Here is a 20071-nt window from a genome sequence, read left to right as displayed (position 1 = left end):
CAAGGAGCACCATGGGTGGGCTGCGTAGAGAATGGTTTGCGCACTGGGCGTTGTTCCCTGAATCGTCCAAGATCCTGCCACGTAGTACTTGCGCAAAATGGCGCAGTTTTGATATTTTCCAGTTTGACGCCTATGTTTCAGGCAGATGGTGGACAATTTACAGATGTCCTCCTCACGCCACAGGCCTCAGAGGTGCTGATACCACCGTGTTCGTAATTATGGTGGCCTGTGTCTTGTTTGGATTATCACCCAGTCTTTGAGTTGATTTATCGCCATCTGAAGTTGCCGTTGGATTACTTGCGCTTCAGAAATATTGGTGCACAGACACTGTCATCAGCGCATGAAGCCAGTTCAAAAATGGTTCAAATGGCTCTTAGCACCGTCGGACTTAACATCTGAGGTCATCTAGGCTTATAACTAATTAAACCTAACCAATCTAAGGACATCATCCATGCCCGAGGCAGGTTTCGAATCTGCTACCGTAGTAGCAGCGCAGATCCGGACTGAAGCACCTAGAACCGCTCGTCCACAGCGGCCGGTGCATGAAGCCAGTTTCATCCTTGGTGTTGTACGGATATTAGCCGTATACAGCAGATTGGGATTAGGTAAAGAATCGACTATTGTGGTTTGCGATAGCGATGGGGTGAAGTGATGACACTCCGTAATCTTAGTAGTTGTGCAATAGTCTGACGTATGGTGTTTGAACTCATCTTATTATCAATTTATGCATTAGTTCCTCATGTTATACATCCACAAGCAGGGCTCCAAGGAACTTATGGTAGCCCAACCACCAGTGCATGACTTGGCCAACAGCCGTGGGCGGCAAGTGTATAAGTATGCTGTTGTCAATGAGGTCCATCCCTCCAGCCTTCCTTGGTTGTGGATCTGGCAGCGGACTACTTCAGCAGTAACTGACGCTAAGCCTTCGTCACCTATGTAAAATATTACTAGTCGTTCATGAAGCAAATAGACGTGTGCTGGGCCCGTCGGATCTTGCATTTGCTGGAAATTGTTGGCAAGGAAATCCATCACGTCGTCGGATTTTGCATTGGGCTCTCTCCCTTCCATATTTCCAAATAAATGAAGGAAGCGTCTTTTCCCAGTTCGGGCTGTGTCTGGATTTTAGGGTGGAATCCCTGTGGAGTCTTCTCTGCCAAAGCCCCTTTTTGCGATGAATGTAGCTTCTGCACCGAGAAGAACAATTTACGGAAAATCTATGCGGGGGCGTTCGTTGCTTCCACTGAGATGACACGCAAAAGCGGACATCGAACGCGTCTGCTTGTCCTCAAGGCGAGTAGATTGTGGGGTCTCCAGGGTCAACAGTAGTGTCCTGTTGTCGCGTCCCGACATGTTGCAATTTCCTGCCATTTGCGTTCATTAGCATTTAATTCCACGCCAAAATTTTTACATTGAAATCTCCTCTGAAAAAAATCGTGACAGAAAATATAACAATACTACAGTGCTGCTGAGTTCCTGTACGGTCCGTGACGGCATGTATCCAGCTAAGAAAGTTATTCGTCCTCGGGTTGTGTCGACGGCGATGAAGGTTCCTCGATATCTGTCAATGTGGTGTTATGTGTGACGTAATAGGTAGAGAGATTTCAAACTGGAAAAATATTTATTAACACCAATATCTCGAATGCGCACAGTTCTGAGCTCATAGCTAAATACGGAAAATAACGCTTCTTAAAGTGTCTTCCAAAACTAACCAGTTAACACCAAAAAATTCAAAACTTCTTCAGAAAATTTATTGTGACAAGAAGGACTTTTCTGAAATGTTATAGTAAACGATACAATCTTACAAAATGTCAATAACTGGGAAAAAAATCAAGTTCCTTGCTGGACGATATAGCTGGTAGAGCTAAATTTAATGTTCCGACAAACCAGTATGTAGCACACTCGTCGTGAACGATAAGTGCTTGTAGAGCACGAGTAATGAAGAAGTTAGTGCTCCTAGCTACAGTCACTCGAACGATGACAAAGACCAGACGCGCCGAGATGGAAAATGTGGTGCCTGTGTGCGCGACGTCTTGGCTGAAGAGCGTCGGCGCCTCTGGTGCAGTTAATCGGTTCCGCGCTGCCCCCTGCTGACCCGGCAAGGGCTTAAATCCTCAAGTGCGCAGTACTACATCTTTGTGAATGGCTGCTTGGCTCGGTCACAGAAGCAGAATCGAGATCGGGGCGGCGATTGAGCTTTTGGCACGGCCGCGGTTTCGTCCTCTGATGGTGTACTCACTGACTTCTTGGCTCTACCGCTGTTCGAGTGGATCGGACGTTTGAGTGGTGCGGCCGACAGACATGTAACCGTTGGCACTCCACGGTATGCGCGCCACAGCAGACAGACAGTTCTGTACAGCTGTGCTTTTTCCGCAAGGAACATTAGGATGTCATCTTTATGAAGGAACTGTACGAACCCTCCTTGTTATATGTGGATGAAATTTGCATGGTAGACACGTTTAATGAGATATCGTGTTTCAATGTGCATGTTGTATTTGACAGCTTTTTTGAGGAACGGTCTGCAAACCTCTTCGTAATACAGATGGGATGAGATGGGACAGTTACTTGACAAAGGCGAGCTTCGCATCCGTGGTTTGTTGCACCATAGTCAGTATTTTATCCAAGCCTTGAGGGCCAGTAGTGATAGCTCTGTTGTTACTATCTCAAGTTCTCTCAGCGATTTCGCTACTTCGTACGTAACGAGCTGCAACTTCCCCGGGATAATGGGGGAAACTGGGGGTCCTAGCTTGACAGTAAATTTTCTTGGTCAGTAAAGGGAGATACTTAGTAATTTACAACATTACTACCTCGGTGATCGTACGCGCTTTTGTTTGAGATGTCAGGTTGAAGTACATGGCTACAATTTACATCAATCTTGCAGCTCTGCGGGATGTGGAGTTCTGAAGCCTAACGCGATCCATGTGAATGCCTTGCATCCTTATAATTGGCGGCTTGCCCAGGTTTATTGCAGCTTACGTAGAACGATTGTTGTGCTTCTTGTGACTTGTACTGTTCTTGTTTCGGTATTTTTGGTCGCATATTACGCTACGCACAGGCACTGTACATCGACGCGCAGTGTGGTCTATCACCAGGCGTCAGAAACACTGTAGGGATTCTCGTTTAGAACGCAAGTTTTCAGCGGTTATATCACATACTTTGATAGACGTCATTGCAGAGAATTTGGCTGTATTCATTATTGATAGCATTAACGAGAACGGACGATATTGTAGATTTCATCCTGGTGACCGAGCGAACTTCAGAACTTTCCACTTGTAGGTCCAGTTTTACAACGTCCAGGGTCGTCTCGAGACAGATGCCTCTGTAGACGATCTTGAGTAGTTTCTCTCGTGTCGTACGGGTGGTCCTCCGGTGGGCGCAGGAAAATTTTATAGACGTTCTTACTATGAGTTTTTCCAAAAACCTATGTCTCTGCTTGGTTTCATTCAGAAGGTGTTAGATCGTCAAATAATGATCCAAGCGCAACAGTTGGTGATAGTGCCGTGCCTCGTTCACTTGGTGCAATGGCGTGTGACGGTTCAGCATTGTCAGCAATATCTTCAGTTGCTGCGCAGATCTAAGTGATTGTTACAGGTTCGCTAACGTAAGCTCAGTTGAGAGCGTTGTCTTGTGTGGTTCTTTAAAGCCTTCTTCATCCTCAGTTGGTGGAAAAATAGTCTATTTTCTAGCAGGCCTCCTTGTTTTTCAGAAGAGTAGCATCCTTTCTGATAGAAGCGGCAGTTCATTTCTTCCAGCTGTTGTGATGGTTCTCTTCAATAAGAGTCCGTTTCGTATGATATTCTTGTGATCCACTTTTCCTGCTTCAACATGAGACGTAGAGGTGCCTTCAATCAGTTCTATTCACGTAAAATTAAAAGTAAGACAGCGGTTTCAGTCAGTACAAGGTATGGGACCTGGAGATATCTTTGACCGCACATGAGGGGAGCTCGAGTCGTGACAGCAGAGGAGAATGGCCGTCAGGGACAACAGTCACCCATCGACCGCCGTGTCGCCCTCTGCAAATGGCGACAGTGAATGTGGTATGAAGGGGCGTGGGGTCAGCAGATCGCCATTCCAGACGCTGTCGAGTTTCTCTAACTTTCAGGCGCTAGTTCTCAGTTACGTACGGCCTCAGTTGGCATTACGAGGATGAATGCACCAAGTTACAGTCCTCCCATCAAGGAAAAATCCTTGGTTGTAGCGCTAACCGAGGGCGCGTCCTCCTCACGGCAGTCAGAGACGCCGTCCGCTGAGCTAAGGAGGTGGGCCCCATAAACATGGCTATTACTACATTTTAATGGGGCATTTTCATTACATTAATAGATAAATAGCAAGTGCTCAGTCAATGCTGCCATATGTGGAATTCGTAGCGATATCTATTCCGTCGTCTGCGTTCGTCAAGAGATTGCGGTGTTGAGGCGATCGGCTGTGACTTACGACGGTCAATGGACGAAGCCACGTCCGCCGTTCACACGTTCGCCTCGGCTGTTTTGACTCGAGCTCCCCTCATGTGCGGTCAAAGAAAGCTAGAGATCCCATACCTTGCACTGGCTGAAACCTCTGTCTCTGCTGACTAACTTCTTCAGTATTGCAATGCCACTACTTCTATTATCACCGAGTCCCACAATGATGAAGTCGACGCTAGAATTTCGAGATTGTCATACAGCACAGTTTAGACCAATGTCTCTGCCGTGTTCTGGCATAGCAGAATTTTTGGTCTGTAAGAACCGAACATTTGCCTTCTGTGCTCCATGCATCTTTCGTAGAGTGTAGTCGTCGGCTGTCCAATGTGTGAAAGGCGACACTAGCTGGGAAACTAACAACACACTGATTTGCGAAGCGTCGGATCAGCCTTAGATGGGGGACGAAAGATAATTTCGTGATTGATGAGAATCCGAACTGCTGGCGACAGATTTTTATACACGGGAGAAAAACCATGGATTTAAATATCTCTGCATCATCGTCGTTCCTTAAGTGGAGCTGTTTTATGAATGAGGCTTCTCATAAATTTGGAAAATTACGCGACGGTCTATGAAAGACGCTCTTAGCACCAGAACTCCGGCTGTACACCCGGCTCTTCCATTTTCTAAATCGGTTTTAGCGCTGTGGTAATTCATTTGGCGAATAATTTCATCAAAAGAGATGGCAGTTTCACCCTCCAGAAAGTAACCAATCAAGCAACATCTTTGATTAACTCCCCAAGACGTAGCTACAGGGAACCTCTTATTGATGCATCGATATTCCAGCATGGATCGGGTGTCCAACCACAGATTCGGTTGATAAAAAAACTCTTTACTGCCGAACGATATCTCTGACACCTTATCTGTTCTACGTTGTTTTAAATAACGGATGAGAGTACTGTACATTCATTCTGTTGACAGAACGGTACGCGTTACAAATATCCGATGAAAGAATTGAGCTTCTGCGGATGTAGGCCGGAAACCTAGCCGACGGGTTGTTGCTCGCATTTATATGTCTAGAGTCCTTATACGCTCAGTAATCCCTGTGAGTTGGTACGTTTGCACCGCTGGAAGAAATCACAATCCAGATGTGATAGTCCGCGATATTTTGTTTAGTGTCTCCTAGCTACGTGCTACGACAAGGGATCACGTGGTTTTCACTGTGTACCGGGACTGTAGAGAGGTACTTGAAGAAAACAAAAAGTGGCTACAAAATTCTCGGTTAACTTTTCCTGCCAAATTCGTAGAAAATCCAAAATTCTCGATGGCTGTCTCAGCTACCGTCGTCACCTGATAAGTTTGATTGTCGCAATACTGGCGATGTTCCCATGTCTATGCCCAGAGATACCTCCGAAATTAATCACCAGACTTCGGCGTTCAGAAGGGGCGGGTATTTAGTTTGTGGTATTAGGTGAACTCTGTCGAGGAAACAAGTACGCGATGCCGTTTGACCAAGCCAGGACGACCAACACTTAGCGTCTATTCCATTTTGTGAAGCAGCGACAAGGGAGACAGGTAGAGTCCAAAACAACAAATAATCAGACAATCCTCCAGCTACGGCGGAGAATTAAGTAAATGTTATGATCTGTTAAAAACAATCTCTGTCTGAGAGTTACCGCGATTTGTGGTTTTTATTGTGAGTATGCAGCAGTTACGTGGAACAGTTTGTATAGGCTCCGATCTGTGTATTGTACTCAGTGCTCCCGTAATTACAGGAATTTAGAAAATTCAGAAGACACTTTTTAGTCATTTCATTGCCCATTTCAGGAGTGGGCTAGCAGCAGCGAAGTAGCCGCTCTTAAAACAACAGTTTATGAAGCGCGACAGTGGTCTTTGAAACAGAAAGTTGAGAAAAATATGATGTTTCTGGATCAGAGCTGTGCTGATTATGTGAAGTTGACGATTCATGGCGAGCTGCTCGAAAGATAATGTAGTTCCTTGCTTAGCGACCAACTCCAGGCATTGAGAAAATGTGGAACGTGAAGGGAGAGATGGAAGAAAAGTGTTTGTGTGCGGTTAGGGACATTTGTGGCTATGGAAAGCACTGAGCCATGCTGTGGAGTCGGATGGGAGCTATTGTTTGCCATAAGATGCTCAAGGTTTAGTCGGGAAGTACTAGACGAGAGTGTGTAGTCGGGTAAATAGGAAGTTGGAGATGATTTTGGGAATATGTGGCTGTGGTATTTAATGGAATGTGAAATGAACAGCTGGTATGGCTTGATGGAGGACATATGGATACTCCGATTAATGGATATTTTGAAGCGAAGTAGCAATGAAATCGATGTCGCCTCAGCGGTAGGAGCTGCATAGATGAAGTCATGTGACAATAAGGGAGACTGGGACGGTCAGTTCAGGTTTGTGTGTGGAAATGGTAATGCCGTATGGCTAGGGCCTCATGTCGGGTAGGCCTTTCGCCTTGTGCAAGTCTTTCGAGGAGACGCCACTTCGGCGACTTGTGTGTCGATAGGGATGAAATGATGATGATAAGGACAACACAACACCCAGTCCCTGAGCTGAGAAAATCTCCGATCCAGCAGGGAATCGAACGCAGGCCGTTAGATATAACATTCCGTCGCGCTGACCACTCAGCTACCAGGGGCGGACAGATTTGTATATAGGGGATTTAGCTGTACACTAACGAGAATAGGTGGGATGGATTTGGTTACAGGTGTTAGAAAGCGATAGGTAATGAGGATTAGAACAGTGTTGGGACGGTTGGCTTTGCACGTGCATGCTTTTTTCCACCTGCAATAAAACTGTTATTGTGAATGAGGCATCTGTGGGAATGTCAGTCTTGGGATCAGAAAGGTTCTGCTTTGTGTTTGTTGTGATATATGTGGGTTCTATATCGAAGGCGGAGGATGCATCTTCAGAGAAGATATGGAGGACGAATGTGGTACAGGATTGGTGACGAATTCAGAGTTCCGGAGCTAGGGTTGTAATTTACCTCCCATTCGGGTTCCCCTGCTGTCACCTCAAGGTAATCACCCTTGATCACAGCAAAAGGAAATGGCAGGCTCGTGAAATTTGGGATTGTCTCTGACTTGTTGGTCTAAGTGGAAGCAGAGAGGCCTGTGGGCCAAACGCAGTGTCCTGAAATCTGTGTAGTAAATGGGTTTGGACAACAGGATTACATGAATACTGTGGAATCGTAGCAGGGTAGGTCTTGTTCTGCGGGGGTGGTGGGTTTCATGGAAAGATGCATTGGATGTTCTGAGGTTTCTTCAGGATGGATTGTGTGAGATTTTTAGTGTCAAGTGGGATGTTTTTCTGTAAGTCCTTTTTCGTACCTCGAGATGGAGTGGAAGCTGATACACTTGTTACGATATCACTGCTACATATGAGGTTCGATGCTGACATGGTTGTGGCTGAATTAGTTATGACTGGGCTTCTACTTCTGAGCATAGATGTAGTGACAGTGATAATGGCAAAGGAGCAGCAACAATTTCAGGTGACACTAGTGATGGGTGCAGTTCTCATGAAGGTGGCAATGGTGGTGGTGGCGGCAGTGGCGACGATGAAGCAGCAGCCCATGCTGAAGTCATATTATCTGGAAAGGTGGCGTCTGTCAAGATTATGGAAGCAGTATATGTTAAAAAGAGACGACGACATTCGAGTAGCAGGTAATTTGGGATGGTAGGAGGAACAGATGGGGAATGTGAGTATTGGGTGAAGGATTGAGTAGAGTTGGATGGGTAGTACAGGTGTTTGCAGGTCACTGTAGATGTAGTCTCGTGTTTGTACATCATACCATGCAATCAGCTGGAAGGAGGAAGAACGTCCGCGATGGCAGTGAAAAACAGGAGGTATAATGACATTAGGGTGGTGACTGGCAATGGTAGTGGTCGAGGACTATGGAGGTGACAAGGACAATGACTGGCTGCGAGGGTGATGACTGGCAGTGAGGATGGTGACTGGCAGTGAGGGCGATGATTGGTAGTGAGGGAAATGGCTAGCAGTGAGACCAGTGATTAGCGATGATAACTGGCGATAGCTGTAGTGACCTAGTAAGCTATGGCGAGGCTAGACGTGGAAACTTTCCCTATCGAGGTTCCAACCCTGAGAGCAGAACAGTCAGTTGCTTACCCAAGCCGAAGAGGCGTTGCAACACTCGGGTATAATAGGTGGCTGAGGACAGCCTGATAAACAAACGAGCATGTTTGAAGAAACGACAATTTTTGGTAACATACTTGTTAAGACTCTGTGATCAACATAGACCTTGAAACTAGACTACGTAATAGAAGTTTTAATGCATAGTTTCATGGGCTATGAATGTAGCAATGAATGGATTGGTTTACTTGGTCAGGAAAGAGCACAGAGGAGAGTTTCCCCTAGTTTACCGACTGATGTAAGTGTTGGTGCTACAAACGACACTGGTCAGCAATCACAGACGTAATCTACGGATGCGGAGTGAAGTAACTGTGAAGTTTTTATTCAAGGGCTTTTGTCTCGAATGACTTCGTACACAAACCAAAAATTAATTACGTAACTGGTTTTCGATTTCTCTTCCATTCGTAAATTATTCCCATGCGTTGTCCGCCACGATGTCTTGTTCGCCCCTAGCCGACACTTTTGCAGAGAGACAGTGACTGGCAGCTGGGCCGCCGCTGTGAGTCTGGCACTTACTCAGGCCCGTGTTGCAGCGGCTGGGCAGCGTCCGCGGCGAGGACGTGAGCTACGTGCTGGGCCTGCCGCTGGTGGGCGGCGTTCCCAACTTCCCGCAGAACTTCTCCCGCCAGGACATGGGCGTCGCCGAGGCCGTGCTCACCTTCCTCACGAACTTCGCCAAGACTGGGTACGTGGCCAGCGCTATCGCTCACGTCTGCGGCACTTCCAGGTATCACGTCGTCTCTCTTACCTGCGTACATCCCATAGAGTGAACGTGATGCAGCCTGCACGTTTCTCATATCGGTGCTAGCTCACAGGTGAATATCTGATAGGTTATAAAACTCCTTTTCAGGGATATTTCGTCATAGGAACGTGACGTCGCGACGGATTCAATAGTCATATTACTGTGATGCACAGTCAATCTCATTGGGTCAAAAAAAGAATTTCAATCGTAAGAGCGATAGATAAACTGTGGAAAGTTTATGAGACAGCATAAATAGCTTCTCAACATGATCCCGTCTAAAGTCACTATGTTAGAAAAGTAATTTGAAGTTCAGTAGAGTTATGAATACAGAAGGCGTGACTGTTTAGAACAGGCAATTCAGTTCCGCTCACTTAAGTTATTACAGTTTAGCAAATGTTCTACACTCCAGTTTCGACATGTACGGTCTATAACCATACGAAGTCCAATTTTCACAACATTTTAAGAAATTCTTTTCTTGCAACCTTAAACAAACATAATTCACAGGAAGTCATCTGTTACCGCAACGGGAAATAAATCTGACTAGCAATTAAAACTATATGAAATATTTATTTCTGGAAGAACGTCCTCATAGTGAATAATTCTATAGAAATTCTGTATTCTTTTAGTAATATGATTTGTAAACCAACTCTGGAGAAGCTTTGGTAACCACAAAATAGCAATCCTGGTAAGTCTACGCAGACATGGCATATTAAATGAAGTCAGTGATACACAGTTAGAGATTCGCCAGGTTTTTCTCTTGTTATTTTCTGTGTGAATACTTGCGTGATGCTGCTACCCATGTCAGTCTATCTTGTACAGGCCAGTTTATCTCTGATACCTACATACATTTGGAGTTCCTTACTGTTTTCTTCCCTTCGTCTCCCTCAGCAAGTTCTAAGCCACTTTCCCACCTTCATCCTTTCCAACATTTACTTCCATTACCAAACTGACAATTTCGTGATACATCTGGACGTGTCTCGTCAACCGATCATTTATTTTGGTCACTTTATGACCTCAATTACTTTTTCCATCTGTTACACACAGTGTCTCCTCATTAGTTACTCTACGTACCCAACTACGTCTACATCTACATGACAGCTCTTTAGGCACACTTAAATGTCCGGTGTAGTGTCTTTCAAACTACTTCAAACTCTTTCTCAACCGATTCACTCTCTAACAGCGTATGTGGAAAATTAACACTTAAATCTCTCCGTATAAGCTCTGATTTCTCTTATTTCATTATGATGATCGCTTCTCCCTATGTAGATGGTATGGAATACTTGGTTTAAACCTTTTTATGGTAATTCTCAGATGTAACGAACAAAACAAATTCTTTATAATTCTGACCATTCATTAAGTCGTTTCTTAATCGGTGGCCTCGCACAGTGACACTAGTGTTCAGATTTGTAGAATTTGTGTAAATAAACTGTTTCGCGTAATGTCACTAGAGTTAATTGCAACATACAAACACGTTTGAAATAGCACAAATACGATCATAGATTCGACACAAATACTGATCTATGCCTTGACGACACTAATTAGTATTCTGCTTGAGGTTCGTCGGATGGTATGCTGAGTCAGATGACGTTTGCTCAGGCGACGTACATTATTTGCAACTATGACTCACACAATCTAAGACCGGATCTCAAATCTTCATTCCAGTGTGATATCCTTCGGCATGCTATAAAGCCCATTGTGTCTCCTTCCTATGCCATACACAACTGTATCGTTTATCCAAGATTTCTTAGTTATAATTATTCTTGCATCAGCTTAGCCTCCCTCTGACCGCGTCTTAACTGTTGTATAGCTCCTGTCCGGCAGTGTCCGCGTAGGTTTCGTGTACACTCACGTCAAACATTCCTTCTCTTCGCCTGGCATCATCGTAGTTCCCAACTACAGATAACCTTGCCACCCATGCCCCCCTCCCCTGCTTCTCCTTACCGAACGTTACATGGTCTTTAAATCGACCCTACACATAAGCCAGTTTCATTTATTCATCGTTTAGTTCTGAAATCCTAACAGTAGCCGTATCTGCAGATTAAATTACTGGATTTGAGTTCTGTCTACAATCAAATGTTGTTCATAAATGCCTAAATATGTTTCAGCACCTCTGTACCATCATCAGCGAATAGTTTTATTCACTTCTTGTTTTTTTAAAGTATTGGGTTCTACATGACTCTTTACGTTAGTGTCTACCGGTAGCTTGTCATCTGCCGAGTACTTTTTAGAGTATTCCCTCTCATTCGTATGCTCTTCTATTGTGGAAATGCACATGGGGGACACTATAGATGTTTTTAAAGAACTCCACTAGCAAGCTGCACTTCTGTACCTCACAAAACGATCCCAAGATGAGAACTAAATGAAATTACCCTGCGATATTGATACTTCGATGCTGAAACATATTTCAGAATTCGTAAATAACATTTTTTTACTCGCATGGCCGGTGGGCCTAAACGCCTCTAATACAGTAACATCAATTTGTATTGCAACAGGCATACAATACATTCACTATAAATACTGCAACTAAGAGTCCGTTTTGTACAAAATGAATCACAAATGACAGGAGAAAGTGGCTCGTGTGAAAGTGCATTATAATGACAATATAAATTATTGTCCACAAATTAGTCATTCAAGAGATAACTGCCCCCAAGTAGTTACGATCGATAGTTGCGGTTGACACAAACGTATTTTAAATGTGATTTTTTCGATTGGGTCCGCATATAATAGCGCCCGAATTTTACCGACGGCTCATAATTGAAGAATGCGGTAGACGCATGATGGGGCATCTCCACATTATGCTGCTGATGAAACAAGGTAGCTAACACGTCAATGTGATCACTTGTACAACATTCCCGTTGATAGGGCTGAACAATGGGGGTGCGAAATGTACAGTCGTGTGAAAATATACGAAAAAATGCAGGCATGTTTGGAAGTATACTATGTAACAGAGAGGGATTCAGTGCTGCATCATGTGCGAGGACGGGACGGGTAACACCTCCGTTAACACATACAACTGAGCAGTTAACTGTAACAAGTAAAGTGATGAAGTGGTATTATACTTCTAGTTAAGGTTGGCAATGGGAGAATATTTAACACAATTAGATGTGCCTTAATCGAAAAGTCTACCTCTCATATACATTTGTACTAAGTAGGAAAATATTTCACAATGAGGTCAGAGGCTGTTCGTAAGCATAAACTGCCACTTATATAGAAATTGTCTCCTTCGAGAGCATATGTTCACAGAAAATAATTTCGTTTCAAGTATCATTTATTATTACTATCTCAGTGTTTACTGTTATTTATGATACAAACTACAATTGTCTGTCATCGTACCAGTATAGTAATAAATATTATATGCTCGATATGTTGCTGGTGTAATTACCGCCAGACTAAACACAACTGGTTTGACAGGGACCCGAACGAGCCCCGTGAGCAGAACACGGACTACGGCACCCCGCAGGAGAAGACCCGCTACCGTGCGCTGCACTGGGACGCCTACGAGACTGGCAACCAGCAGTACCTAAGTCTGGGTGAGTTTGAAGAGCTGTTTCCTTTATCTCGATCGTGTGACCTCAGTGATAGATTCCTAAATTCGTCTACGCTATACACAGCTTAGTTTCCTAAATCATTTGTTATACTGACAGTCAGCCATATACAATGGGATGCCGAAACAACAAATTGAAGATACGTGTTGTGAGGAAATAATAAGACCAAAACAAAATGCATATATGGATTAATGTTACGAATGCTAACTATATAGTGTGTTTACCTCTTCCCTTTTGTTTTCTTCGATTTCATTGTAGTTTTTGACATCGTGACTCGTTTAGGTTGCTGCCACTAATTCTCATCCCTTATCTCCGAATACTAGTTCGACACACTCCCTTGTAAACTCTATTTGGTTTTCTGCTGTTTCACATCCAATTAAATATTCTTATGACTTCCTTAAGCCATCCATCATTTTATTATTTATACTCGCAGCTTTATGCAATTATCTACAATGTTCATTATCTTATACAGTGCTGCATTCATTTTGAATGACGTGCTACCTCCGTATGGCATTCTTCCATTTTGGTGACTATCCCTGTTTCATCTCCATGAAAATAAACAAGTACTCTCATAACTGTATGAAATTTGAGTTAAGTATTTGTTCGTAATTTCTCTGCAAGATTGTAATTAGTAGCTCCGCTACTAACTGGTAATCTATTTCATTTTGTGCATTTACCGTTGTCATAACTGGAAGTCCTAAATAGCTTATAACAGATACTATAGACTGGATTACTATAGGTTCCTATTTGTGAGTTACATGCGTATCTTACTACAAATATCACTATTTTTATGTTATTTTTAGTCAGTAAAATAGAAGTATGAGCATATCGGATTGAGTTTTTGAATGCCGAATTGCAACAGTTTGTTTGTTGTCTTCAAGCAAAAGATTAAGAGCCAGAATAGGAATATGTAATACACTACTGACATCAAAGTTTGCGCGTTACTTAGTGTTTATAAAAACAATACGATAACAGGGACTGAATCTGTAAATATTATACTACCGCAGTGCAGTATTTTAGTTGGAGCTAATAGGTCAAACACTTGTAGAGTCAGTCTGGATTATATCATCATTAAAAAAACCTCCATACACAATCATTAAACTACTATGCACATACTTGTCATCCTCTTGTTTAACACAGCTTACAGAAACGTTGCATTCATACTTCTTCATATACTGGAAAAGTTTCGATTGGATATGTAACTTAGGGGAATTAAAAAGTAGTAATATTCTGTTATGTTTTAAGGCCGTCTGTTGGACTGTCACTATAATTATATGTTCGGCAACTATATAATTTATGCTCTCCAGTCAGTGAAAGCAGTTATCTTTTGCAACGAAGACTGAAATATTTTTAAAATAAGTCGTATTTTATTCAATGCACCCGAAGAGAGACTTAAAGAGATGAGTTGATCCTTCCTTTGTAAAAAAGAATAGAAGGAAGGAATTAGTAGCATTGATTTATGTACTTCATAGGAAATCATCTGGTGTGTTGCCCTTAAGGACGGATTGACGAAAGTACATCGTAATGACATACGGTATTCCCTAACTGATCGTTAACGTTACATGGATCATTATATTTTGTAACCTTATGACAGATGTCATTGCAATGGTGTTATACAGCGCAAAATGGAAAACTTCAGTATCCTTGAAGGCGAATTTACTTTATCGAGTTTCCTGTTTACTTGAAATTGGCAACAGCCACTCTCACTATATTTCCGCAGCGCTGAAGCCTCGGATGAAGAGCCATTACCGCGGGCACAAAATGGCCATCTGGCTGAACCTCATCCCACAGTTGCACCAGGCGGGCGACGGTGACGTCAGCATGCGGCACCACAACTTCCACGAGCGCGACGAGTCCTACTACTCAGGTGAGTCTTGCATCAAAACATCTTGCATCAATAAGCGCAGCATCTCTCTGTCTCATGTTGGAAATCAATCACACTGGAATTCAGAGTATACGTTCCCCAAGCGTCCACACTTTCACACAAATGTAACAAAACAGCGATATCTGCCGCCAGAACAAAACTGTGAATTGCCGTGTAAGCCTCAGTATAAGGCATAGTATAAGTCTGTTATTCTTCAAAACACGACGGAAATATTTGGGGAAAATATATGGTTGGCATACAGATCACAGCATGACGTTTGTCTACAAAGAGTGCCGAAATGTTTTTTACTCAATTGTACTTCAAACCTTCAAATAATTAAGAAACTAATATGTAGTTGTGTTTGACATTTAAAAGATTCTTTCGTCAATTCCCAGCACCTTCTCTCAAGTCTCCTTCAGTCCTCCGCAGGGTAAACCACTACTACATTAGGTGTGTGAGGTGGATGACACCAACAATTGAGCCAGACAAGTGAGAAAACGAATTATTGTCTCTATATAGAGTAAAACAGTAATCGGTAAGAAACACCATGTTTCTGTAATTGTGGACTCAGTTGCGTATTGTGCAAATCCGCACATCGGTCCCATCCTAAATACTCCACGAATACATGCTATAATCTGTATGTAATAACAATGATGGTTTATCTCTCCTTTAGTACTTGCATGGCAGTATGGGTCAGCTTTGTAAATTCTAACGAACGTGATACTCATTTCTATGAATCGAAGAAGATTACAAATTTGTGGAACATACTCAGTAACTATCAGTATGTACTTAAAGCAGTTCTGCAGTAATTTATTTTTGGAATGGTTTGATGCCGCCATATCGTGTTTAATTGTTAGGCAGTGTTTTCGCTTTTAATTACCTACAACATTCAACAACTTCTGTAATACGGTCAGACAAGAGCGCTGTTAGAAATTCTTCACAGGATTGTTCCTTCGAAACATAAAGTTAACTACTTAGTATAAATCTCATTCATCTCTAACATTTCCTTCCTTGTATTCTTCCGTTTCTAATATCTTTTTGTACCAGCTCATTTGAAACAGCTGTTTCTGAAATATACAACTGTGCCCTATAATATAGATTAAGCGGACAGGCTTAGAAATTTTTACTGAAGTTCTATAAAAATAATTGACATCATCTTCAGAATTCACTCTTCACGCCCTGCTTTCTCACAAAATTACATGCTTTGTTCCTCCTCCTCCTTTCTCCTGCCCTCCCCCCTTAAACCCCAGCAGACAAACACACACACACACACACACACACACACACACACACACACACACACACAAAAGTCCGGCGTCCCCGTCCCCCGTCCAAATCCCCAACACGTGTACACAATGTATCTGTTATCTATTCGGTTACGTCTCAAACACATTTGCCTCAGTGTGTAATTGAACAAACTGTTTATACTACTTCTGCGACTTTGATACAGTACATAGACAGAAAAGAAACTCATTATATTGATTTAATGTTTTAAATATAAAACTGCTGTAAGGCACAGCAGTATGTATGTATAACAAATGTTTATTCTTGTGTCCTAAAAAGCGGTATCGCATTAAATTCAAATACTGTATTACGAACTGATCCGACAGATACCTTTTAAAATTTGTTTCTTGAAACCATTTGCAGTGTTAGAATATGATGTACTTTTGATTTTTACTTCATAATAATGAAACCGTTTTGATATAAATCAGGCACAGCTTATCATACCGGCTGTAATTCTTCTGTTTGAACCTTCGTAAAATCCTGTACTACTGTAAATAATACATATACGCTAATAAGTTCACTTGTACTAACTAACTTGAAGACGGTTAAATTATCAAAATGCGTCCAGAAATTCGTATCAACATTCAGTTCATCTACAACACAAACGGTTCTGCTTTGTCATTCTACGCTCATTTGAACAATATTTGTGGAATCAAAAAAAGTTGAATTTGTTCCTTTAAATGAAATGAATTCTCAGAGTTGCCGGGGGGCAACAATCTAAAGAGCTTTACTTGTTAGATCTGAAAAAGTAACGACGCAAAGGCTTGTTTTTCACTTAAATATTTGCTGTTTTTGTTAACCCTGCAACGTTTTATCGCAGCTCTTGGAGTTGTGATAAATTCGGAGTTGTGATAAACGCTTGCGTACAATATGTTTGGACTGGGTGTTGTGTGCTGTCCTTAGGTTAGTTAGGTTTAAGTAGTTCTAAGTTCTAGGGGACTGATGACCATAGATGTTGAGTCCCATAGTGCTCAGAGCCATTTGAACCATTTTTAAAATATGTTTGAGACGTCTCACGTTCTGATCATATCTCACAATCTTGTGCACAACTACTGTACTTCGGCAACATACTTGGAGTGCCGACATCTTTATACACTCATCCTCGGATATCGACAGGTAGCCGTATACTGTTCCTCATGTGTGTCCTCTATCTTGACGCTCTTGTCTGTTTTATCAGAGCCAAATCATTTCTATCTTACCTACGTTACTTTCGAAGCATTAATATATCTTGGAAATCATCCGCTGCACTGTATGAGATGTCGAAACGACATCTACAGCTTCGAAAGACAGAGGCTACTGACGAGAATTATGTCAGCATACGCTAGTATGTGCTCCTTACCGCATCAGAATTACGTATCCTGATGACCCTTAAGTGAGTCCCACGCTGACTGAATCTGTAAGGGGCAATCAAATTAAAACCGAGCACCTGCCGCAACTTAATGTCGCTTAAAACATTTATCTCACTGGGAGCGAAAGGAATCCTGTATCGTAGAACGCTGTCAGCCACTGACGATGTCCACACCCGCACACACCCTTGCACGTCGTCGAAAACTTCGTTTACACTTGTCTGTCTTCAGGTGGTCAACGATTTGAAAATCACATGGCTGTACGGAAATTGTTGCAGTGTTTCCCAACCCAATCGCTGGAGCTTAGCCTTCGTCCTACTGGCTGTGCGAGGGCGATTTTATCGTGCAACATGATGATTGCCTCAGACAGCGTTCCTGTGCGTTTTGACTTTGGGGCGTGTCACAGCTTCTACAAAGTGTCTTCACAGCGCAGCACATTGATAGTGGTTCGGCGTTCGAGGAACTCGAAGTGCAGAGGGAACCTGCAGTCGAAGCAGGAGGTCATCATGACTATCGAAACTTGTGTAAAAAGCTCTGGATTTCTTTTGCGGATCGATGTGGGATGTTTCCACTGTTGGCTTTGTCATTCGCCCTCGGGCTGTCGGAAAGCTGCCTGACGGAAGCATTATATTTCACTATAACGTCCGCTCCAAAGGTGCCAGTCGGACAAAGGCTATGCTTTAGCTACTTGGTTGGGAGGCACTGCAGCATTTTCCGGATCTTTCACTGTGTTAGTTTCACACCATTGGTGACCTGGAGAAAGACATGCGTGGGCGTCGGTTTCAGTAGGACAAGTGTGTGCAGGAATAAGTGTGGTTGTCGAACTGTCAGTCGCCGACCGCGTTCTACAATACGTGAATTCAAAAATGGTTCAAATGGCTCTGAGCACTATGGGACTCAACATCTGAGGTCATCAGTCCCCTAGAACTTAGAACTACTTAAACCTAACTAACCTAAGGACATCAGACACACCCATGCCCGAGGCAGGATTCGATCCTGCGACCGTAGTGGTCGCGCGCTTCCAGACTGAAGCGCCTAGAACCACTCGGCCACAGCGGCAGGCAATACGTGAATTGATTGTATCGTCTCCCAATGGGATAAATGGTTTAATGTGTATGGTAATTACTTTTGATGGAACCATTCCGTGGTCGTTTTGTGATGGATGTCCGGTTTTCATTTGACTGACCCTCATAGCTGAATTTCTCTCGTAGAACTTACTGTATCACAATAAATCACTTTCTTATTGCATAAATCTATTTATAACTTCTGCTGCCGCTGTTATTATTATCTTCATTATTAAAATTGGTACTAGTGGTAGTTACTGTACTATCCTATGAAATCAGGAATAAGCGCCAGATGGTGTCAATTTTTTACCGAGGACAATCAAGAGTGCCATCTCCTGTTGTGAAATTTACAGGCTGTTGGTTGGTCGGTGGTCAGCGGAAAAGATGTGTGAGGGCGGCGACATCCTCCGGATACAGTTCGAAGTCTAATATAAATTATTGGGATAACTTCAAGATGAACAGTAGTAACACAGTTACCATTATTGATATTGGGTCTTACTTAGCAACGCATTACAAATAGACTCAGGTATAGACAAACCTAGTTCCAAACATTCGTTTCACTACAGATGTTATTAACATTTTTCTTATAGTTGCTTGAGAAAACTGCGGTAAATAAAGTACTGGGCATGTAAATCCTTGGTAGATTGTAAGACACGATTAGTAGGCGCGAAATTATCAGATGAGCTTGGTTGGTTGATTGATCTTGGGGGAGGGTACCAGAAAAGGAGGTGATCGGTCCCATAGGGTTAGGGAAGGATTGGAAGAAACTTGGCCGTGCCCTTATGAAGAAACCTTCCCTTCATTTCCCTTAAGTGAATTAGGGTAATCACGGAAAACCAAAATCAGTATTTATATGAAGACAGTAACTGTTCTCGAAAGAACAGAATACTGTTGATGACCGTGGTGCTTTTCCATGGAATAAATGATGACTAACAGAAACCCTCAGCTGCCGACAGGTGTTGTTGATATACCTCGATGTGGACAGCTGAAAATGTGTGCCCCGCCCGGGACTCGACCCGGGATCTCCTCCTTACATGGCAGACGCTGTATCCATCTGAGCCACCGAGGACGCAGATGAATAGCGCGGCTGCAGGGACTTATCCCCTGCACGCTTCCCGTGAGACTCACATTCCCAACTGTCCACAATTCTACATATGTAATGTACCTTATAGACATTTGCCCATTCACTCATTACTCGCGCACGCTTTGGCGATTCCCGTAAGAGTTTGGGCAACCTGTGCGCATTCGCACAAACGAAGGTCAATGGCTGGGTAGCCTTTAACTATATATATGAAGACAGTAACTGTTCTTGAAAGAACAGAATACTGTTGATGACCGTGCAGCTTTTCCATGGAATAAATGATGACTAACTGAAACCCTCAGCTGCCGACAGATGTTGTTGATATACCTGATGCGCACAGGTTGCCCAAACTGTCACGGGAATCGCCAAAGCGTGCGTGAGTAATGAGTGGATGGGCAAATGTCTATAAGGTACATTACATACATAGAATTGTGGACAGTTGGGAATGTGAGTCTCACGGGAAGCGTGCAAGGGATAAGTCCCTGCAGCCGCGCTATCCATCTGTGTCCTCGGTGGCTCAGATGGATAGAGCGTCTGCCATGTAAGCAGGAGATCCCGGGTTCGAGTCCCGGTCGGAGCAC

The 20071-nt window shown here is 43.1% G+C and overlaps 1 protein-coding gene across 1 annotated transcript in view; it reads left to right on the top strand.

Moving 5' to 3' along the window:
• The window catches only part of LOC124594261 (neuroligin-2-like), a 335593-nt gene that overhangs the window by 269606 nt on the left and 45916 nt on the right, over positions 1-20071 (top strand). Inside the window, exons 7-9 of the mRNA XM_047132625.1 lie at positions 9098-9249; positions 12718-12836; positions 14572-14718. Of these exons, the coding sequence (XP_046988581.1) occupies positions 9098-9249; positions 12718-12836; positions 14572-14718 (418 nt within the window). The remainder of the gene's footprint in view (positions 1-9097; positions 9250-12717; positions 12837-14571; positions 14719-20071) is intronic.

The sequence above is a fragment of the Schistocerca americana genome, chromosome 2 (genome assembly GCF_021461395.2).
Source record: "Schistocerca americana isolate TAMUIC-IGC-003095 chromosome 2, iqSchAmer2.1, whole genome shotgun sequence".
NCBI classification, from domain to species: Eukaryota; Metazoa; Arthropoda; class Insecta; order Orthoptera; family Acrididae; genus Schistocerca; species Schistocerca americana.
The sequence above is the reverse complement of the archived record's forward strand: the minus strand, read 5'-3'. Positions and strand labels throughout refer to the sequence as shown.